This window comes from Nesoenas mayeri (assembly GCF_963082525.1).
Source record: "Nesoenas mayeri genome assembly, chromosome: 1".
In the NCBI taxonomy this organism is placed as follows: domain Eukaryota; kingdom Metazoa; phylum Chordata; class Aves; order Columbiformes; family Columbidae; genus Nesoenas; species Nesoenas mayeri.
The window spans coordinates 1206167-1230698 of NC_137541.1; the positions used below are offsets into that span (position 1 = coordinate 1206167).

General features: G+C 63.9%; 1 protein-coding gene across 1 annotated transcript; it reads right to left on the reverse strand.

The window, feature by feature from the left end:
* Positions 1–2457: 2457 nt before the first annotated feature.
* Positions 2458–22317, reverse strand: IMPDH1 (inosine monophosphate dehydrogenase 1; the record flags this gene model as incomplete). Its single annotated transcript, XM_080358389.1, has 13 exons — positions 2458–2545; positions 2631–2756; positions 2838–2994; positions 3975–4118; positions 6048–6173; positions 7745–7835; positions 12899–13098; positions 15451–15538; positions 16337–16543; positions 18260–18334; positions 19890–19991; positions 21914–21962; positions 22220–22317. 13 exons carry the CDS (start codon positions 22315–22317, stop codon positions 2458–2460), a joined length of 1551 nt encoding a protein of 516 aa, XP_080214515.1.
* Between the last annotated feature and the right edge of the window lie 2215 nt (positions 22318–24532).

A 24532-nucleotide genomic window follows, 5' to 3' on the forward strand; every position in this document is an offset into this window, starting at 1 on the left:
CCATGGAGAGCACGGCCAAGGTGGCCAACAGGCCACCCAGCATCTTGGAGAGTCAACCAGGCAACTAAAGCATCCTGGGCAACTAAACAGCCAACTAACCAGCATCCTGGGCAACTAACCAGCCAACTAACTAGCATCCCAGACAACTAACCAGCCAGCCAACCAGCAGCAAACTGGCTGACCCACCAGCCAACCAGCTAGCCAACCAGCTGGCCAACCTGCAGCTCAACCAGTTGAGCAACCTCAGCCAACCAGGAGCTCAACCAGACAGTTGACCAGCTTCTCAACCAACCAACCAGCACCTCAACCAGCCAACCAGCATCTTGGTCAACCAGCCAACCAGCACCTCAACCAGCCAACCGACCATAGCTAACCAGCAACCCAACCAGTTGACCAACGTCAGTTGACCAGCATCTCAACCAGCCAACCAACATCTTGGCCAACAAGACAATCAACCACAGCCAACCAGCACCTCAACCAGCCAACTGACTACAACCAATCAGCAACTCAATTGGTTGACCAGTCACAACTAACCAGCAACCTGGCCAACCAACCAGCATCTCAAGCACCTCAAGCAGCCAACCAACCACAGCCAATCAGTAATTTGGTCAACCAACCAACCAATCAGCATCCAAACTGGTTGACTCGCCACAGCCAACCAGCAACTCAACCAGTTGATCAGCCACAGCCAACCAGCATCTTGGCCATCAGGGCAACCAACCACAGCCAACCAGCATCCTGGTCAACCAACCGACCAACCAACCAACTCCTCAACCAGCCAACTGACCACAGCCAACCAGCAACTCAGCTGATTGACCAATCACAACCAACGAGCAACTTGGCCAACCAATCAGCACCTCAAGCAGCCAACCAACCACAGTCAACCAGCAACCCAACCAGTTGACCATGCACAGCCAACGAGTATACTGGTCAACCAACAAGCATCTCAACCAGCCAATCAGCATCTTGGCCAGCAAGGTAATCAACCACAGCCAACCAGCATCCTGGTCAACCAACCAACCAGCACCTCAACCAGCCAGCCAACCACAGCCAACCAGCAACTTGGTCAGCCAATCAGCACCTCAGCCAGCCAGTTGACCAGTACCTCAAGCAGCCAACCAGCATCTCAACAAGCCAATCAGCATCTTGGCCAACAAAACAACCAACCACAGCCAACCAGCAACACAACCAGTTGACCAACCACAGCCAACCAGAGCCTTAATCAGCCAATCAGCATCTTGGCCAACCAGCCAACCGGCAACAGAACCAGTTGATCAACCACAGCCAACCAGAGCCTTAACCAGCCAATCAGCGTCTTGGCCAGCCAGCAATGCAACCAGTTGACCAACCACAGCCAACCAGAGCCTTAACCAGCCAATCAGCGTCTTGGCCAACCAACAATGCAACCAGTTGACCAACCACAGCCAACCAGAGCCTTAACCAGCCAATCAGCGTCTTGGCCAACCAGCAATGCAACCAGTTGACCAACCACAGCCAACCGGCAACTTGTCATAAACCCACCACCCAATGAGCTCAGCCAACCACAAGAAGCCCCGCCCCTTTCACAAGCCCCGCCCCTTTCACAAGCCCCGCCCCGGGTCGGGGCACCCAATGGGGTGAATTAAACAACCGCAGCACCCGCCTGCACCCCAGCTGTCACTGGTGGGGGGCACTGACCCCAATGGGGGTTCTGCCTGTTCCCCCCCATGTCCCACCCACCCCCCCAGGTTGCTCCCCAAGTGTGAACCAGCACCCCCAGTCTCGGGGTGTCTCCATGGTGGGGAGGGTGGCCCAGAGCTGGGGGGGCAGTTGGGACCCCCAAAACCCAGCACTGGGGCAATTGGGTGTCCCCCCACCTTGCACTGGGGTAAACTGGGTGCACCCCCCTCACTGAGATAACTGGGTGTCCCCCATCCAGCACTGGGGCAACTGGGTGCCCCCCCTATCCAGCACTGGGGTATCTGGGTGCTCTGGGATACCTGGGCACCCCCCCACCTGGCACTGGGGCAACTGGGTGCCCCCCCCACCCCCCCCATTCAGCACTGGGGTAAGTGGGTGCTCCCCCCGCATCCAGCACTGGGGTAACTGGGTGCTCCCCCCGCCCTGCCCCTAGTATTTGAGTCACTGGATGTCCCCCCACCTGGCACTGGGGCAACTGGGTACCACCCCCATCCCCCCCATTCAGCACTGGGGTTACTGGGTGCTTCCCCCCCCCCGCAACCCTAGTATTTGAGTCACTGGATGCCCCCCCACCTGGCAGTGGGGCAACTGGGTGCCCCCTGCCCCCCCATCCAGCACAGGGCTAACTGGGTGCTCTCCCCCCAGCACTGGGGTAACTGGGTGCCCCCCCACAGTGTACCTGCCCCCCCTCTTACTCCCCCCCCCATGCACAAGCCGGATCTGACGTGGTGCCACCGCATGGTCCCCATACCCCCCCCCACCCCGTCACCCCCCCACTCACGAGTGCAGCCCGTGGATCCCCCCCTCGATCTGCGCCGCCATCGTCCTCCTCTCGAACTTCAGCTCCCCCGAGTACATCATGGCCCTGGGTGACACGGGAGGGGGGTCAGCGGGGTGACCCCCCCCAAATTGTCCCCTGTCCCACCCCCCCCATGTCCCCCCCCACTCACCGCAGCACCGAGAGGCTCCTGGCGCCCATGTCCTGGCAGCCGTGCTGGATCCCGGCCAGCAGGTACGGGACAAACTGGTGCACGGAGCCCGACCCCCCCGCGCTCACCTTCACCTTGTCACCCTCACTGCGGGGGGGACACACACACAGAGCGTGAGGGGCACACGGCGGGGGGTGTCACACCCCTCCGCCCCCCCCCGTGCGGTACCTGAGGTAGCGTTTTTGGGGGGTGCTGCTGCTGCTCCTCTCCGGGGGGTCCAGGGGGGCTGGGATCCCCCCGTGCTGGGACAGTCGCCCCCCCTCCGCGAAGAAGAGGCCCCCCCCTGGTGCTTCTGAGGTGGCGGCCAGCAGGGACCCCAGCATCACTGCGGGGGGGCACCCGTGAGAACACCCCCCCAAGGACCGCAGCATCACTGCGGGGGGGCACCCGTGAGCATCCCCCACTTGGGACCCCCCAGGGTGATACCATTATAGGTGCAGGGGGCATGCCCATGGGACCCCCCCAGGATGATACCATTATGGGTGTGGGGGGTATGCCTATGGGACCCCCCCAGGGTGATACCATTATAGGTGCAGGGGGTATGCCTATGGGACCCCCAGGGTGATACCATTATGGGTGCGAGGGGCATGCCCATGGGACCCCCCCCCCCCGCCAGGGTGATACCATTATGGATGTGGGGGGCATGCCCATGGGACCCCCCCAGAGTGATACCATTATGGGTGCGGGGGGGGCATGTCCATGGGACCCTCCCCCCCCCCACCAGGGTGATACCATTATGGGTGCGAGGGGCATGTCTATGGGACCCCCCAGGGTGATACCATTATAGGTGCGGGGGGGGCATGCCTATGGGACCCCCCAGGGTGATACCATTATGGGTGTGGGGGACATGCCCATGGGACCCCCTCCCGCCAGGGTGATACCATTATAGGTGCAAGGGGCATGCCCAAGGGACCCCCCCAGGGTGATACCATTATAGGTGCAGGGGGCATGCCCAAGGGACCCCCCAGGGTGACACCATTATAGGTGCAGGGGGCATGCCCAAGGGACCCCCCCAGGGTGATACCATTATGGGTGGAGGGGGCATGCCTATGGGACGCCCCCACAGTGATACCATTATGGGTGCGGGGGGGGTATGCCCATGGGACCCCCCCCCACCGCCAGGGTGATATCATTATGGATGTGGGGGGCATGTCCATGGGACCCCCCAGGGTGATACCATTATGGGTGCGGGGGGGGCATGCCCATGAGACCCCCCCAGGGTGATACCATTATGGATGTGGGGGAAGCAGCCATGAGACCCCAGGGTGATACCGCCCCCCCCGGGTCCCCCGTGCCCCCCCTCACCGGTGGACGCCCCCAGCGCCAGCGCCTTCACCACGTGTCCCACGGTGCGGATCCCGCCGTCCGCGATCACCGGGACCCCGAACCGCCGCGCGTACTCGGCCACCTTGTACACGGCCGTGCCCTGCGGCCGCCCGCCACACAGCGCTGCCGCACCGGACGCGCCGTCACAAACACGGGGGGCACGGGGGCAGGAACACGGGGGGAGCACGGGGGGCAGGAACACGGCGGGGCACGGGGGCAGGAACACGGGGGGGGCATGGGGGGCAGGAGCACGGGGGGAGCACGGGGGGCAGGAACACGGGGGGGTCAGAAACACGAGAGGGAACACGGGGGGAGAAACACGGGGGGGAACACGGGGGGTCAGAAACACGGGAGGGAGCACGGGGGGCAGGAACACGGGGGGGAACACAGGGGGCAGGAACACGGGGGGGTCAGAAACACGGGGGGGAACGCGGAGGGTCAGAAACACTTGGGGGGAACACGGGGGGTCAGAAACACGGGGGGGCACGGGGGGCAGGAACACGGCGGGGAACACGGTGGGCAGGGACACAGGGCGGGAACATGGGGGCAGGAACACGGTGGGGAACACGGGGGGCAGGAACACAGGGCGGGAACACGGGGGGAGAAACACGGGGGGGAGCAACACGGGGGGTCAAAAACACGGGGGGGGAACACGGGGGGTCAAAAACACGGAGGGGAACACGGGGGGGTCAGAAACACGGGGGGGAACACGGGGGGGTCAGAAACACGGCGGGGGAACATGGGGGGTCAGAAACACGGGGGGGAGCACGGGGTCAGAAACACGGGGGGGCACGGGGGCATGAACACGGTGGGGAACACGGGGGGCAGGAACACAGGGCGGGAACACGGGGGGAGAAACACGGGGGGGAGCAACACGGGGGGTCAAAAACACGGGGGGTCAGAAACACGGGGGGGAACACGGGGGGTCATAAACACGGGGGGTGCACAGGCGGTCAAAAATACAGGAGGGGAACACGGGAGGTCAAAAACACGGGGGGGAACACGGGGGGTCAGAAACACGGGGGGGAACACGGCGGGGTCAGAAACACGGGGGAGAACGTGGAGGGTCAGAAACACGGCGGGGGAACACGGGGGGTCAGAAACACGGGGGGGAGCACGGGGTCAGAAACACGCGGGGAGCACGGGGGGCAGGGACACAGGGCGGGAACATGGGGGGAGAAACACGGGGTAGGAACACAGTGGGTCAGAAACACGGGACAGGAACACGGGGGGTCATAAACACGGGGGGGAACACGTGGGGCAGGAACACGGTAGGGGGAACACAGGGGAGTCAGAAATACAGGGGAGTCAGAAACACGGGGGGAACACGGGGGGCAGGAACACGGGGCGGGAACACGGTGGGAGAAGCACGGGGGGGGGAACACGGGGGGCAGGAACACAGGGTGGGAACACGAGGGGAGAAACACGGGAGGGAGCAACACGGGGGGTCAAAAACAGGGGGGTCAGAAACACGGCGGGGAGCACGGCGGGTCAAAAACACGGCGGGGAGCACGGGGTCAGAAACACGGGGGGGGAACACGGGGGCTCAGAAACACGGGGGGGAACACGGGGGGCAGGAACACGGGGTGGGGAACACAGGGGAGTCAGAAACACGGGGGGTCAGAAACACGGGGCAGGAACACGGGGGGTCAGAAACACTTGGGGGGAACACAGGGGGTCAGAAACACAGGGGGGAACGTGGTGGGTCAGAAACACGGGGGGGGAACATGGGGGGTCAGAAACACGGGGCAGGAACACGGGGGGTCAGAAACACGGGGGGGAACACGGGGGCGTCAGAAATACGGGGGGTCAGAAACACGGGAGGGAACACGGGGGGTCAGAAACACGGGGGGGGAACACAGGGGGTCAGAAACACGGAGGGGAGCACGGGGGGCAGGAACACAGGGCGGGAACACCCATGGGAGGGTCAGCACCCATGGGGGGGGCAGCACCCATGGGAGGGTCAGCACACGTGGGGGGGGCAGCACCCATGGGGGGTTCAGCACCCATTGGAGGGAGGGGGGGTCAGCACACATTGGGGGGTCAGCATACAAAGTGGGGGTTCAGCGCCCATTGTGGGGCTCAGCACCCACCTTCGTGCGCGCCCCCCCCCCATGCCCACCCGCAGGGCGTCGGCTCCGGCGTCGATCAGGTTCTTGGCCTGGGCGGCCGTCACCACTGTGACAGGGGGGACAAGCGTGACCCCGGGACACCCCCTGCGGACTGCGCCCCAAACCCTCACCCCCTGGCACCCCAGTTCACTGTCCCTATGGCACCCCAAATCCTCACCCCATGCACCCCAATCCTCCTCCTGCCATGCACCCCAAATCCCTGCCCCGCTCCCCATCCTATGGCACTTCAAATCTTTACCCCCACAGCACCCCAAATGCCCACCCCATGGGACCCCAAATCTTCACGGCACCCCAAATCCTGAACTCATTGCACCCCAATGCCCCCCCTGCACCCCAAATCCTTAACTCACTGCACCCCAATCCTCCCCTGCACCCCAAATCCCTGCCCTGCTACCCATCCTATGGCACCCCAGATCTTCACCCCCCTGCACCCCAAATCCTTAATTCATTGCACCCCAATCCTCCCCTGCACCCCAAATCCCTGCCCTGCTCCCTATCCTATGGCACCCCAGATCTTCACCCCCCTGCACCCCAAATCCTTAACTCACTGCACCCCCCCCCGCACCCCAAATCCCTGCCCTGCTCCCCATCCTATGGCACCCCAAATCTTTACCCCCACAGCACCCCAAATCCCCACCCCATGGGACCCCAAATCTTCACCCCACTGCACCCCAATCCTCCCTCGCACCCCAAATCCTTAACTCACGGCACCCCAATCCTCCCCTGCACCCCAAATCCCTGCCCTGCTCCCCATCCTATGGCACCCCAAATCTTTACGCCCCTGCACCCCAAATCCTTAACTCACTGCACTCACCCCCCCCCCCCGCCCCGCACCCCAAATCTCTGCTCTGGTCCCCACTCCATTGCACCCCCTCTCACTGTCACCTCCCCCAGTGCCCCCCCGCATTGTCTCCCCCCCCCCATAGCACCCCGTGTCCCCCCCAGTGTCCCCTCCCATGTTCCCCGCCATGTCCCCACCGTCTCCCATGTCCCCCCCATGTCCCCGTGTCCCCATCATGTCCCCCATGTCCCCCATGTCCCCCGTGTCCCCGGTGTCCCCCATGTCCCTGGTGTCCCTCATGTCCCCCGTGTCCCCCCTGTGCCCCCCGTCTCCCATGTCCCCCCCCGTCCCCGTGTCCCCACCATGTCCCCCATGCCCACCATGTCCCCTCGTGTCCCTGGTGTCCCCCATGTCCCCCCCGTGTCCCCCGTGTCCCCGGTGTCCCCCATGTCCCCCCCATGTCCCCTCTGTGTCCCTGGTGTCCCCCATGTCCCCCTCGTGTCCTCCGTGTCCCCCATGTCCCCTCCGTGTCCCCGGTGTCCCCCATGTCCCTGGTGTCCCTCATGTCCCCCGTGTCCCCCCTGTGCCCCCCATCTCCCATGTCCCCCGTGACCCGGTGTCCCCCATGTTCCCCCCGTGTCCCCCATGTCCCTGGTATCCCTCATGTCCCCCATGTCCTCCGTGTCCCCCATGTCCCCGGTGTCTCCCCCATGTCCCCGGTGTCCCCCTCTGTGTCCCCTGTGTCCCCGGTGTCCCCCATGTCACCACCGTGTCCCCCATGTCCCCCATGTCCCCAATGTCCCCCATGTCCCCGCCGTGTCCCCCGTGTCCCTCACCGCTGCCGCCGATGACCTGCAGCGCCGGGTAGCGCTGCTTGATGTAGTGGATCATGGACACCTGGTACGTGGAGTTCCCCTGCGAGCAGTCCTGGGGGGCACGGGGACACTGTCCGGGGGGGACACTGTCCCGGGGGACATGGGGGACGCTGTCCCGGGGGGACACTGTCCCGGGGGGCACGGGGGACGCTGTCCTGGGGGGACACTGTCCTGGGGGGGCACGGGATGGAGGGGACACTGTCCTGGGGGGACACTGTCCTGGGGGGCACGGGATGGGGGAACACTGTCCTATGGGGACACTGTCCTGGGGGGCACTGTCCAGGGGGACATAGGGGACACTGTCCTGGGGGACATGGGATGGGGGGGACACTGTCCTGGGGGGACATGATGGGAGGGGACACTGTCCTAGGGGGTACACTGTCCTGGGGGGACACTGTCCTGGGGGTACGGAATGGGGGGGACACTGTCTTGGGGGTCATGGGATGGGGGGACACTGTCTTGGGGGGGACACTGTCTTGGGGGGCACGGGGTACCCCAGGGCAAGGCTTTGGGGTGCAGTGGGGTAAAGATTTGAGGTGCAGTGGGGTGAGGATTTGGGGTGCAGTGGGGTCAGGATTTGGGGTACCCCAGGGTGAGGATTTGGGGTGCAGTGGGGTAAAGATTTGGGGTGCAGTGGGGTGAGGATTTGGGGTGCAGGGGGGTCAGGATTTGGGGTACCCCAGGGCGAGGATTTGGGGTGCAGTGGGGTAAAGATTTGGGGTGCAGTGGGGTGAGGATTTGGGGTGCAGGGGGGTCAGGATTTGGGGTACCCCAGGGCAAGGCTTTGGGGTGCAGTGGGGTAAAGATTTGAGGTGCAGTGGGGTGAGGATTTGGGGTGCAGTGGGGTCAGGATTTGGGGTACCCCAGGGTGAGGATTTGGGGTGCAGCGGGGTAAAGATTTGGGGTGCAGTGGGGTGAGGATTTGGGGTGCAGGGGGGTCAGGATTTGGGGTACCCCAGGGTAAGCCTTTGGGGTGCAGCAGGGTAAAGATTTGGGGTGCAGTGGGGTGAGGATTTGGAGGTCCCACGGAGTCAGGATTTGGGGTACCCTAGGGCAAGGCTTTGGGGTGCAGCGGGGTAAAGTTTTGGGGTGCAGTGGGGTGAGGATTTGGAGGTCCCACAGGGTCAGGATTTGGGGTACCCCAGGGTAAGCCTTTGGGGTGCAGCATCGAGATGCCACAGGGGGTGGATTTGGGGTACCACAGGGTAAGGAATTGGGGTGCAGTGGGGTGAGGATTTGGGGTCCCACTGGGTCAGGATTTGGGGTACCCCAGGGCAAGGCTTTGGGGCGCAGTAGGGTGAAGATTTGGAGTTCCCACGGGGTCAGGACTTGGGGTACCCCAGGGCAAGGATTTGGGGTGCAGTGGGGTGAGGATTTGGGGTCTCAAGGGGTCAGCATTTGGGGTACCCCAGGGCAAGGCTTTGGGGTGCAGTGGGGTGAGGATTTGGGGTCCCATGGGGTCAGGATTTGGGGTACCCCAGGGCAAGGCTTTGGGGTGCAGTGGGGTGAGGATTTGGGGTCCCATGGGGTCAGGATTTGGGGTACCCCAGGGCAAGGCTTTGGGGTGCAGTGGGGTGAGGATTTGGGGTCCCATGGGGTCAGGATTTGGGGTACCCCAGGGCAAGGCTTTGGGGTGCAGTGGGGTAAAGATTTGGGTGCAGTGGGGTGAGGATTTGGAGGTCCCATGGGGTCAAGATTTGGGGTACCCCAGGGCAAGGCTTTGGGGCGCAGTGGGGTGAGGATTTGGAGTTCCCACGGGGTCAGGACTTGGGGTACCCCAGGGCAAGGCTTTGGGGTGCAGTGGGGTAAAGATTTGGGGTGCAGTGGGGTCAGGACTTGGGGTACCCCAGGGCAAGGCTTTGGGGTGCAGTGGGGTGAGGATTTGGGGTCTCAAGGGGTCAGCATTTGGGGTACCCCAGGGCAAGGCTTTGGGGTGCAGTGGGGTAAAGATTTGGGGCGCAGTGGGGTGAGGATTTGGAGGTCCCATGGGGTCAGGATTTGGGGTACCCCAGGGCAAGGCTTTGGGGTGCAGCACAGGAGCAGCACCGAGGGGCCATGGGGGGTGGATTTGGGGTACTACAGGCTAAAGGATTTGGGGGTCCCATGGGGTGAGGATTTGGGGTGCAGTGGGGTAAGGATTTGGGGTACCATAGGTTAAGGCTTTGGGGTGCAGTGGGGTGCAGCACCGAGGTGCCACAGGGGGTGGATCTGGGGTACCACAGGGTAAGGAATTGGGGTGCAGTGGGGTGAGGATTTGGGGTCACATGGGGTGAGGATTTGGGGTACTCCAGGGCAAGGCTTTGGGGTGCAGTGGGGTGAGGATTTGGGGTCTCAAGGGGTCAGCATTTGGGGTACTCCAGGGCAAGGCTTTGGGGTGCAGTGGGGTGAGTATTTGGGGTCCCACGGGGTCAGGATTTGGGGTACCCCAGGGCAAGGCTTTGGGGTGCAGTGGGGTGAGTATTTGGGGTCCCACGGGGTCAGGATTTGGGGTACTCCAGGGCAAGGCTCTGGGGTGCAGTGAGGTGAGGATTTGGGGTCTCACGGGGTCAGGATTTGGGGTACCCCAGGGCAAGGCTTTGGGGTGCAGTGGGGTAAAGATTTGGGTGCAGTGGGGTGAGGATTTGGAGGTCCCATGGGGTCAAGATTTGGGGTACCCCAGGGCAAGGCTTTGGGGCGCAGTGGGGTGAGGACTTGGAGTTCCCACGGGGTCAGGACTTGGGGTACCCCAGGGCAAGGCTTTGGGGTGCAGTGGGGTAAAGATTTGGGGTGCAGTGGGGTCAGGACTTGGGGTACCCCAGGGCAAGGCTTTGGGGTGCAGTGGGGTGAGGATTTGGGGTCTCAAGGGGTCAGCATTTGGGGTACCCCAGGGCAAGGCTTTGGGGTGCAGTGGGGTAAAGATTTGGGGCGCAGTGGGGTGAGGATTTGGAGGTCCCATGGGGTCAGGATTTGGGGTACCCCAGGGCAAGGCTTTGGGGTGCAGCACAGGAGCAGCACCGAGGGGCCATGGGGGGTGGATTTGGGGTACTACAGGCGAAAGGATTTGGGGGTCCCATGGGGTGAGGATTTGGGGTGCAGTGGGGTAAGGATTTGGGGTACCATAGGTTAAGGCTTTGGGGTGCAGTGGGGTGCAGCACCGAGGTGCCACAGGGGGTGGATCTGGGGTACCACAGGGTAAGGAATTGGGGTGCAGTGGGGTGAGTATTTGGGGTCCCATGGGGTCAGGATTTGGGGTACCCCAGGGCAAGGCTCTGGGGTGCAGTGGGGTGAGTATTTGGGGTCCCACGGGGTCAGGATTTGGGGTACCCCAGGGCAAGGCTCTGGGGTGCAGTGAGGTGAGGATTTGGGGTCTCACGGGGTCAGGATTTGGGGTACCCCAGGGCAAGGCTCTGGGGTGCAGTGAGGTGAGGATTTGGGGTCTCACGGGGTCAGGATTTGGGGTACCCCAGGGCAAGGCTTTGGGGTGCAGTGGGGTAAAGATTTGGGTGCAGTGGGGTGAGGATTTGGAGGTCCCATGGGGTCAAGATTTGGGGTACCCCAGGGCAAGGCTTTGGGGCGCAGTGGGGTGAGGATTTGGAGTTCCCACGGGGTCAGGACTTGGGGTACCCCAGGGCAAGGCTTTGGGGTGCAGTGGGGTAAAGATTTGGGGTGCAGTGGGGTCAGGACTTGGGGTACCCCAGGGCAAGGCTTTGGGGTGCAGTGGGGTGAGGATTTGGGGTCCCATGGGGTCAGCATTTGGGGTACCCCAGGGCAAGGCTTTGGGGTGCAGTGGGGTAAAGATTTGGGGTGCAGTGGGGTGAGGATTTGGAGGTCCCATGGGGTCAGGATTTGGGGTACCCCAGGGCAAGGCTTTGGGGTGCAGCACAGGAGCAGCACCGAGGGGCCATGGGGGGTGGATTTGGGGTACTACAGGCTAAAGGATTTGGGGGTCCCATGGGGTGAGGATTTGGGGTGCAGTGGGGTAAGGATTTGGGGTACCATAGGTTAAGGCTTTGGGGTGCAGTGGGGTGCAGCACCGAGGTGCCACAGGAGGTGGATCTGGGGTACCACAGGGTAAGGAATTGGGGTGCAGTGGGGTGAGGATTTGGGGTCACATGGGGTGAGGATTTGGGGTACCCCAGGGCAAGGCTTTGGGGTGCAGTGGGGTGAGGATTTGGGGTCTCAAGGGGTCAGGATTTGGGGTACTCCAGGGCAAGGCTTTGGGGTGCAGTGGGGTGAGTATTTGGGGTCCCATGGGGTCAGGATTTGGGGTACCCCAGGGCAAGGCTCTGGGGTGCAGTGGGGTGAGTATTTGGGGTCCCACAGGGTCAGGATTTGGGGTACCCCAGGGCAAGGCTCTGGGGTGCAGTGAGGTGAGGATTTGGGGTCTCACGGGGTCAGGATTTGGGGTACCCCAGGGCAAGGCTTTGGGGTGCAGTGGGGTAAAGATTTGGGTGCAGTGGGGTGAGGATTTGGAGGTCCCATGGGGTCAAGATTTGGGGTACCCCAGGGCAAGGCTTTGGGGCGCAGTGGGGTGAGGATTTGGAGTTCCCACGGGGTCAGGACTTGGGGTACCCCAGGGCAAGGCTTTGGGGTGCAGTGGGGTAAAGATTTGGGGTGCAGTGGGGTCAGGACTTGGGGTACCCCAGGGCAAGGCTTTGGGGTGCAGTGGGGTGAGGATTTGGGGTCTCAAGGGGTCAGCATTTGGGGTACCCCAGGGCAAGGCTTTGGGGTGCAGTGGGGTAAAGATTTGGGGCGCAGTGGGGTGAGGATTTGGAGGTCCCATGGGGTCAGGATTTGGGGTACCCCAGGGCAAGGCTTTGGGGTGCAGCACAGGAGCAGCACCGAGGGGCCATGGGGGGTGGATTTGGGGTACTACAGGCTAAAGGATTTAGGGGTCCCATGGGGTGAGGATTTGGGGTGCAGTGGGGTCAGGATTTGGGGTACCCCAGGGCAAGGCTTTGGGGTGCAGCGGGATGAGGATCTGGGGTCCCACGGGGTCAGGATTTGGGGTACCCCAGGGCAAGGCTCTGGGGTGCAGTGGGGTGCAGCACAGGTGCAGAGGGGGTGTGGATTCGGGGCGCCCTGCTCTGCGGTGCCGGCCCCCCCGCCTGCCCCGTTCCGGGGCTGCCCACCCACCAGCACCACCAGGTCGACGCGCGCCTGCGCCAGCAGGTCCAGCCGGTACCGGTCGTCCTGGCGCGTCCCCAGCGCCGCCCCGCACAGCAGCTGCTTCCGCGCGTCCTTGGACGCCCCCGGGTGCTCCCGGTTCTTGCGCAGGTCCGTGCGCGCCATGATGGCCACCAGCTCGTCACGCGCGTTCACGATCGGCAGCTTCCCTGGGACATGGGGACATGGAGGTGACACCAGGGATGGGGACATGGAGGTGGCACCAGGGATGGGGATGGAGGGACATTGAGGTGACTCCAGGGATGGGGGAACCCCAAGGTGACCCCCTATTCACGTGTGCCATGATGGCCACCAGCTCGTCACGCGCGTTCACGATCGGCAGCTTCCCTGGGACACGGGTGACAACAGGCATGAGGATGGGGGGACATGGAGGTGACACCAGGGATGGGGATGGGGGACACAGAGGTGACCCATTATTCACGTGCGCCATGATGGCCACCAGCTCGTCACGCGCGTTCACGATCGGCAGCTTCCCTGGGACACATGGGGACATGGAGGTGACACCAGGGATGGGGGAACCCCAAGGTGACCCCTCATTCATGTGCACCATGATGGCCACCAGCTCGTCACGCGCGTTCATGATCGGCAGCTTCCCTGGGACACGGGTGACAACAGGCATGGGGGGACACAGAGGTGACAGCAGGGACGGGGATGGGGGGGACACAGAGGTGACACCAAGGATGGGGATGGGGGGACACAGAGGTGACCCATCATTCATGTGCGCCATGGTGGCCACCAGCTCGTCACGCACGTTCACGATCGGCAGCTTCCCTGGGACACGGGTGACAACAGGGATGGGGATGGGGGCACACAGAGATGACAACAGGGATGGGGATGGGGGGACACAGAGGTGACCCCTCATTCATGTGCGCCATGATGGCCACCAGCTCATCACGCGCGTTCATGACCGGCAGCTTCCCTGGGGACACACGGGGACATGGAGGTGACACCAGGGCTGGAGAGACATGGTGGTGACACAAGGGATGGGGGGACATGGTGGTGACACCAGGGATGGGGGAACCCCAAGGTGACCCCTCGTTCATGTGCGCCATGGTGGCCACCAGCTCGTCACGCGCGTTCACAATCGGCAGCTTCCCTGGGGACATGGAGGTGACACCAGGGATGGGGGATATGATGGTGACACCAGGGATGGGGATGGGGGAACCCCAAGGTGACCCCTCATTCATGTGTACCATGATGGCCACCAGCTCGTCACGCGCATTCATGATCGGCAGCTTCCCTGGGACACAGGTGACAACAGGGATGGGGGGACACAGAGGTGACAACAGGGAAGGGGGATATGGTGGTGACAACAGGGATGGGAACACGGAGGTGGCACCAGGGATGGGGATGTAGGAACCCCAAGGTGACCCATCATTCATGTGCACCATGATGGCCACCAGCTCGTCATGCGCGTTCACGATCGGCAGCTTCCCTGGGGACATGGAGGTGACACCAGGGATGGAGAGACATGGTGGTGACACAAGGGATGGGGGGACATGGAGGTGACACCAGGGATGGGGATGGAGGGACATTGAGGTGACTCCAGGGATGGGGGAACCCCAAGGTGACCCCTCATTCATGTGCGCCATGATGGCCACCAGCTCGTCACGCGCGTTCACGATTGGCAGCTTCCCTGGGACACAGGTGACACCAGGGATGGGGGGACACAGAGGTGACCCCCCATTCATGTGCGCCATGATGGCCACCAGCTCGTCATGTGCGTACACAATGGGTGGCTTCCCTTGGGACATGGAGGTGACACCAGGGATGGGTTGACGTGGAGTGGGAGGACATGGTGGTGACACCAGGGAGGGGGAAGGGGGGACATGGAGGCGACCACAGGGACAGGAAGACATGGAGGTGACACCAAGGATGGGGATGGGGGAACATGGTGGTGACACCGGTGATGGGGATACATGGATGTGGAGGTGACACCAGGGATGGGGATGGGAGGACACAGAGGTGGCCTCAAGGGACAGGGATGGGGGGACGTGAGGATGAGCCTGGGAATGGGGGACATGGAGGTGACTCCAGGGATGGGGGGACACAGAGGTGACCCCAAGAACTAGGGTGATGTGGAGGTGGCCCCAGGGATGGGCAGATATGGAGATGACACCAGGGATGGGGGGACATGGAGGTGATACAAGGGATGGGGGGACATGGAGGTGACCCCAGGGATGGGGAGACACGGAGGTGACACCGGGGATGGGGGGACATGGGGCTGACACCAGGGATGTCGGGACCTGGAGGTGACACCAGGGATGGGGGGACATGGAGGTGACACCGGGGATGGGGGGACATGGAGGTGACACCAGGGATGTCGGGACCTGGAGGTGACCTTAGGGATGGGGTGATGTGCAAGTGTCCCCATGTACGGGGACAGGGTGATGTGGAGGTGACCCCAGTGGTGAGGATGGGGGACACCTCTGTGTCCCCAGGGCAGGGGACAGGTGGCACGGGGTGTCCCCGCGCTGGGGACAGTCCCACGGTGGCTGTACCCTTCTTGCTGCGCTGCAGGATCTCGTTGGCCTCTTTGAGGGTGACACCAGCTGGCGCCACCACCAGCTCGTTGCGTTTGGTCATCACCTGTGGGGACAGTGTCACCTGGGGGGACAGGGCACACCCCGGGGACAGCCCCAGACATCTGGGGCCTGGATGAGACCACCTGGCCCTGAGCCCCCCCACCCCACCTTGTCCCTGCGTCTCATCCCACCCCAGTGTCCCATCCCATCCCATTCATCCCATCCCATTTCACCTCATCCCATCCATCCCATCCCATCCATCCCATTCATCCCACCCCATCCCATCCATCCCATCCATCCATCCCATCCATCCCATCCAATCCCATCCCATGCCATCCATGCCATCCATGCCATCCATCCCATCCCATCCCATCCCATCCATCCCATCCATCCCAACTCATCCCATCCCATCCATCCCATCCATCCCATCCCACCCCATCCATCCCACCCCATCCCATCCCATCCATCCCACCCCATCCCATCCATCCCATCCATCCCACTCCATCCCACCCCATCCCATCCATCCCATCCATCCCACCCCATCCCATCCCATCCCATCCATCCCACCCCATCCCATCCCATCCATCCTATCCATCCCATCCCATCCCACCCCATCCCATCCCACTCCACCCCATCCCATCCGATCCCATCCCACCCCATCCCATCCCAACCCATCCCATGCATCCCATCCCACCCCATCCCATCCATCCCACCCCACCCCATCCCATCCCACCCCATCCCACCCCATCCCACCCCACCCCATCCCATCCCATCCATCCCATCCCACTCCACCCCACCCCATCCCACCCCTACCCCACACCGCACATCCCCCCAGCATCCCCCCGTCCCCCCCCGCCCGCACCTCCTCCAGGGCGGTGCTGTGGTGGCCGTGCCCCAGGAAGTCGATGTCGCGGGCGGTGACGATGCCCTCGAGCTTGCCGCCCAGGCGCCCGGTGCGGGTCAGCGGGATGCCCGAGAAGCCGAGGCGGCGCTTGGCGTCGCGCACGTCGCCCACGGTGTGCGCGGGGCTCATGACCAGCGGCTCGGTGATGAAGCCCTGCTCGAACCGCTGCGGGAGCACAGCGCATCACCAGCGGCTCGCTGATGAACCTGCTCGAACCGCTGCGGGAGCACAGCGCATCACCAGCGGCTCGCTGATGAACCTGCTCGAACCGCTGCGGGAGCACAGCGCATCACCAGCGGCTCGGTGATGAACCTGCTCGAACCGCTGCGGGAGCACAGCGCATCACCAGCGGCTCGCTGATGAACCTGCTCGAACCGCTGCGGGAGCACAGCGCATCACCAGCGGCTCCGTGATGAACCCCATCCCATCCCATCCCACCCCATCCCACCCCATCCCATCCCATCCATCCCACCCCATCCCATCCCATCCCATCCATCCCACCCCATCCCATCCCATCCATCCCACTCCATCCCATCCATCCCATCCCATCCATCCCATCCCACCCCACCCCATCCATCCCATCCATCCCATCCCATGCCATCCATCCCACCCCATCCATCCCAACCCATCCCATCCATCCCACCCCATCCCATCCCTCCCATCCCATCCCATCCATCCCACCCCATCCCACCCCATCCCATCCCATTCATCCCACCCCACCCCATCCCACCCCATCCCATCCATCCCACCCCACCCCATCCCATCCCATCCCATCGCATCCCATCCCATCCATTCCATCCCACCCCATCCCACCCCATCCCATCCATCCCACCCCATCCCATCCATCCATCGCATCCCACCCCATCCCATCCATCCCACCCCATCCCATCTCACCCCATCCCATCCCATCCACCCCACCCCATCCCATCCATCCCACCCCATCCCAACCCATCCATCCATCCCACCCCACCCCATCCATCCCACCCCATCCCATCTCACCCCATCCCATCCCACCCCATCCCATCCCATCCCATCCCATCCCATCCCACCCCCCACATCCCCACCAGTGCCTTCCAGTGCCTCCCAGCGGCTCGGTGATGAACCTGCTCGAGCCGCTGCGGGAGCGCAGCGCGGCACCGTGGGGAGCCCCGCTCGGACCCACGGGAGCACAGCCCATCACCAGCGGCTCCGTGGGGAGCCCCGCTCGGACCCACGGGAGCACAGCCCATCACCAGCGGCACCGTGGGGAGCCCCGCTCGGACCCACGGGAGCACAGCCCATCACCAGCGGCTCCGTGGGGAGCCCCGCTCGGACCCACGGGAGCACAGCCCATCACCAGCGGCTCCGTGGGGAGCCCCGCTCGGACCCACGGGAGCACAGCCCATCACCAGCGGCTCCGTGGGGAGCCCCGCTCGGACCCACGGGAGCACAGCCCATCACCAGCGGCTCCGTGGGGAGCCCCGCTCGGACCCACGGGAGCACAGCCCATCACCAGCGGCTCCGTGGGGAGCCCCGCTTGGACCCACGGGAGCACAGCCCATCACCAGCGGCTCCGTGGGGAGCCCCGCTCGGACCCACGGGAGCACAGCCCATCACCAGCGGCTCCGTGGGGAGCCCCGCTTGGACCCACGGGAGCACAGCCCATCACCAGCGGCACCGTGGGGAGCCCCGCTCGGACCCACAGGAGCACAGCCCATCCCCAGCGGCTCCGTGGGGAGCCCCGCTCGGACCCACGGGAGCACAGCCCATCCCCAGCGGCTCCGTGGGGAGCCCCGCTCGGACCCACGGGAGCACAGCCCATCACCAGCGGCTCCGTGGGGAGCCCCGCTCGGACCCACGGGAGCGCGGCCGTGGGGCGGCTGTGGGGCGGCCCCCACCTACCTTCACCTTGCGCACCTCGCTGGCCTGGAACTCGGGGGTGCAGTTGTGGTGGATGATGCCGATGCCGCCCATCAGCTGGGGGGAAAATGGGTGTCTGCACCCCCAAAGCGGATTGGGGACCCACACCATGCACCCCAAATATGACTCAGGACACCCACCATGCACCCCCAAATATGAGTTGAGACACCCATCTGCACCCCCAAAGCGGATTGGGGACCCCCTACATGCACCCCCAAATATGAGTCAGAATCCCCACCATGCACCCCCAAATATGACTTGGGACATCCACCATGCACCCCCAAATATGACCCGGGACCCCCATCCTGCACCCCCAAAGCTGATTTGGGATCCCCACCATGCAACCCCAAATATAACTCAGGACATCCACCATGCACCCCCAAATATGACCCGGGACCCCCACCCTGCACCCCCAAAGCTGATTGGAGTGGGGATCCCCACCATGCACCTCCAAATATGACTTGGGACACCTACCATGCACCCCCAAATATGACTTGGGACACCCACCATGCACCCCCAAATATGACTCAGGACCCCACCATGCACCCCTAAAAATGAGTCGGGACCCCCGTCCTGCACCGCCAAAGCTGATTGGAGACCCACACCACGCACCCCCAAATATGACTCAGAACCTCCATCCTGCACCCCCAAATATGACTTGGAACCCCCATCCTGCACCCCCAAAGCTGTCTCGGGACCCCCTCCATGCACCCCCAAATATGAGTCGGGACCCCCACCATGCATCCCCAAATATGAGTTGGGACCCCCATCCTGCACCCCCAAAGGTGATTGGAGTGGGGATCCCAACCATGCACACCCAAACATGACTCAGAACCCCCACCCTGCACCCCCAAAGCTGATTTGGGATCCCCACCATGCACCCCCAAATATAACTCAGGACACCCACCATGCACCCCCAAATATGACTCGGGACCCCCACCCTGCACCTCCAAAGCTGATTGGAGTGGGGATCCCCACCATGCACCCCCAAATATGACTTGGGACCCCCACCACGCACCCTCAAAGCGGATTGGGGACCCACACCCACTGTGTCCCCCTGTCCCCTGTGTCCCCCCATGTACCCTGTCCCCTCATGTCCCCCGTGCCCCCCATGTCCCCCTGTCCCCTGTGTCCCGCCATGTCCCCCATGTCCCCTGTGTCCCCCTATGTCCCCCGTGTCCCCCCATGTCCCCTGTGTCCCCCCATGTCCCCCGTGCCCCCCATGTCCCCCTGTCCCCTGTGCCCACCCTGTCCCCCATGCCCCCCATGTCCCCCTGTCCCCTGTGTCCCTCCATGTCCCCCGTGCCCCCCATGTCCCCCTATCCCCTGTGTCCCCCATGTCCCCCCGTCCCCTGTGTCCCCCCATGTACCCTGTCCCCCCATGTCCCCCGTGCCCCCCACGTCCTCCTGTCCCCTGTGTCCCCCCATGTCCCCTGTGGCCCCCATGTCCCCCTGTCCCCTGTGTCCCCCCATGTCCCCTGTGCCCCCCACGTCCCCATGTCCCCCATGTCCCCCTGTCCCCTGTGTCCCCCATGTCCCCTGTGCCCCCCACGTCCCCATGTCCCCCGTGCCCCCCATGTCCCTGTCCCCGCCGTGTCCCCATGCAGCTCACAGCCATGGCGATGGCCATGTCGGCCTCGGTGACGGTGTCCAGGGGCGCCGAGACCAGGGGGGTGTTGAGGGTGATGGTTCGGGTCAGCGCCGAGGTCAGGTCCTGGGGACACAGCCTGCTGGGGGACCCCGAAACACCAGCGGGACCCCCCGGCCACGGGGGGCCAGGGACACCCCCAAAAAGTCGGGGTGGCCCCACGTCATGTGCTCAGCCGGGGGGGCACAGGGTTGTTATCCCCATGGGGGGCACAGGGATGTCACCCTGTAGGGGGATATGGCAATGTCACCCTGGGGGGTACAGGGATGGCATCCTGGGGGACACAGGGATGTCACCCTCGGGGGTACAGGGATGTCACCCTGGGGGGTACAGGGATGTCACATGGGGGACACAGGGATGTCACATGGGGGGTACAGGGATGTCGCCCTGGGGGGTACAGGAATGTCACATGGGGGACACAGGGATGTCACCCTGGGGGGTACAGGGATGGCATCCTGGGGGACACAGGGATGTCACATGGGGGACACAGGGATGGCATCCTGGGGGGACACGGGGATGTCACCTGGCAGGGGACAGGGAGGTATCACCCCATGGGGGGCACAGGGATGTGACATGGAGGACACAGAGATGTCACCACGAGGGGACACAGGGATGTCACCCAGGGGGGTACAGGGATGGCATCCTGGGGGGACACGGGGATGTCACCTGGCAGGGGACAGGGAGGTATCACCCCATGGGGGGCACAGAGATGTCACCACGAGGGGACACAGGGATGTCACCCTGGGGGGTACAGGGATGTCATCCTGGGGGGGACACAGGGCTGTCCCCTGGGGGGTGGGCATCTGGACATCATCCGGGGCGGGGGTACAGGGATGTCACTCTGGGGGGACACAGGGATGTCATCCTGGGAGGAAACAGGGATGTCACCTGGCAGGGGACAGGGGTGTCACCTGGGAGGCACAGGGACATCACCCAGGGGGGCATACAAGGATGTCACCATGAGGGGACATGGGGATGTCACATGGGGAGCACAGGGATGTCACCACGAGGGGACACCGGGATGTCACCTGGAGGGGACAGGGATGTCATCCAGGGCATACAGGGATGTCACATGGGGGCACAGGGATGTCACCACGAGGGGACACAGGGATGTCACCCAGGGTGTACAGGGGTGTCACCACGAGGGGACACCGGGATGTCACATGGCGGACACTGGGATGTCACCACGAGGGGACACGGGGATGTCACATGGGGGGCACAGGGATGTCACCACGAGGGGACACAGGGATGTCACACGGGGGACAGCGGGATGTCACATTGGGACACTGGGATGTCACCACGAGGGGACACCGCGATGTTACCTGGGGCGTACAGGGATCTCACATGGGGGCACAGGGATGTCACATGGGGGACACCAGGATGTCACCCGGGGGGTATCACCACAAGGGGACACCGGGATGTCACACTGGGGACACCGGGATGTCACCATGAGGGGACACCGCGATGTCACTTGGGGCGTACAGGGATCTCACATGGGGGACACTGGGATGTTACCACGAGGGGACACAGGGATGTCACATGGGTGACACAGGGATGTCACCAGGAAGGGACACCGGGATGTGACCCAGGGGGTACAGGGATGTCACATGGGGGACACCAGGATGTCACCCAGGGGGTACAGGTGTGTCACCACGAGGGGGGGACACAGGGTTGTCACATAGGGGACACTGGGATGTCACACTGGGGAGATCGGGATGTCACCCGGGGAGTACAGGGATGTCACCACGAGGGGACACTGAGATGTCACATGGGGGACACTGGGATGTCACCCGGGGGACACAGGGGTGTCACCATGAGGGGACACTGGGATGTCACCTGGGGGGCACAGGGATGTCACATGGGGGACACCGGGATGTCACCCGGGGGACACAGGGGTGTCACCATGAGGAGACACCGGGATGTCACATGGGGGGCACAGGGATGTCACATGGGGGGCACAGGGATGTCACCGGGGTCCCAGCACTCACCACCTCGTCCGCGGTGAAGTCGATGAAGCCGGGCAGGATGAGGAAATCACTGCGGGGGACAAAGGGACCGGAGGTCACCACAGCTGGGACCCCCAGCGGCCGGGAACCCCAAAGATGTGAACCCCCCTAAAGGGACACAGCCCCACGCAGGGGACCACAGATCGGGGTCACCTGGACAGGGGGTGCCTGGGGGGGTTGGGGTGCCTGGGGGGGGTTTGGGGTGCCGGGGGGTTTTAGGGGGTGGGGGTTTTGGGGGGCGGGGTTTTGGGGTGCTGGGGGGTTTTGGGGGGCGGGGGTCACCCGTACTTGTAGGAGAGGCCGGCGGAGGAGGCGAAGAGCTGCTGGGCCGTCAGTCCGTCCTCGGGGACGTAGCCCGTGTCCCCGCTGATCAGGTAGTCGGCCATGCTGGGGACAGGGGACGGGGCACTGGGACACAGCGGGACCCCCAGCGGGACCCCCACACCCGGACCCCCACACCCGGACCCTCACCGGGACCCCCATCCTCACCAGGACCCCCAGCAGGACCCCCATCCCCACCAGGACACCCACTCCCACCGGGACCCCTACTGGGACCCCCATCCTCACCAGGATCCCAGCGGGACCCCCACTGGGACCCCCACTCCCACTGGGACCACCAGCAGGACCCCCATCGTCACCAGGACCCCCATTGGGACCCCCCTACTCCCACTGGAACCCTCACCAGGACCCCCATTGTCATCAGGATCCTCACCTAAACCAGGACCTCCATTGGGACCCCCACTCCTACCGGGACCCCCACCAGGACCCCCATCCTCACCAGGATCCCCACTCAAACTGGGAGCCCCACTGGGTCCCCCACCTGCACTGGGACCCCCACCAGGACCCCCCATCCTCACTGGGACACCTCCACCCAAATCAGGACCCCTGCCAGGATCCTCACCCAAACTGGGACCCCCATCCCCACCAGGACCCCCCATCCTCACCAGGATCCCACTGGGACCCCCATCCAAACCAGGAACCCCTCCTAGGACCCTCATCCCCACCAGGACCCCCACCAGGACCCCCCATCCTCACTGGGACACCCCCACCCAAATGGGGACCCCCATCAGGATCCCCACCCAAACCCGGACCCCCATCCCCACTGGGACCCCCATCCTCACCAGGACCCCCACCCAAATTGGGACCCCCACCAGAACCCCCAGCTGCACTGGGACCCCCACTGGACCCCCATCCTGACTGAAACCTTCCTCTGGGACCCCCACCCATGAGACCCCCCCATCCTCACCAGGACCCCCCATCCTCAATGGGAGACACACTGGGACCCCTGCTGGGACCTCAACCCCCCTCGGCACTGGGACCCCCCACCCAAAGTGGGTCCCCCAGTGGGACCCCATCATTAGCACTGGGACCCCCCTCCCAGCAATAGAACCCCCACTGGGACACCATCAGTAGCACTGGGACCCCCCTCAGCAATAGAACCCCCACTGGGACCCCCACCAGGACCCCCCCATTGGCACCAGGACTCTCACCAGCCCCCCCCCACTAGCACTGTGACCCTCCCCCATTGGCACCGGGACTCTCACTGGGACACCCCACAGCACCAGGACCCCCACTGAGACCCCAACATTAGCACTGGGACCCCCCCAGCACCAGAACCCCCACTAGGAACCCACCCAAATTGGGACCCCCACTAGAACCCCCAGCTGCACTGGGACCCCCACTGGACCCCCATCCTGACTGAAACCTTCCTCTGGGACCCCCACCCATGAGACGCCCCCATCCTCACCAGGACCCCCCATCCTCAATGCAGGGCACTCTGGGACCCCCACTGGGACCTCAACCCCCCCTGGCACTGGGACCCCCCACCCAAAGTGGGTCCTCCAGTGGGACCCCATCATTAGCACTGGGACCCCCCTCAGCAATAGAAGCCCCATTGGGACCCCCACCAGGACCCCCCCATTGGCACCAGGACTCTCACCAGCCCCCCCCCCACTAGCACTGTGACCCTCCCCCATTGGCACCGGGACTCTCACTGGGACACCTCACAGCACCAGGACCCCCACTGAGACCCCAACATTAGCACTGGGACCCCCCCAGCACCAGAACCCCCACTAGGACCCCATCATTAGCACTGGGGCTCCCCCAGCATCAGAACCCCCACTGGGACCCCAAAATTAGCACTGGGACCCCCCCAGTACCAGAACCCCCACTGGGACCCCAACATTAGCATTGGGACCCCCACCAGAACCTCAGAACCCCCCCATTGGCACCAGGACTCTCACTGCGCTCCCCCCCCCCCCCCCCCTACCAGAACCACTGGGACCAAATCATTAGCACTGAGACACCCCCAGCACCAGGACCCCCACTGGGACCCCATCATTAGCACTGGGACCCCCCCAGCACCAGGACCCCCACTGGGAACTCATCATTAGCACTGGGACCCCCCCCCAGCACCAGAACCCCCACTGGGAACTCATCATTAGCACTGGGATCCCCACCAGGACCCCCCACATTGACACCAGGACCCCCACTGGGACCCCATCATTAGCTTTGGGACCCCCCCAGCACCAGAACCCCCACCAGGACCCCCCCCATTGGTACCAGAACCCCCACTGGGACCCCCACCAGGAACCCCCCATT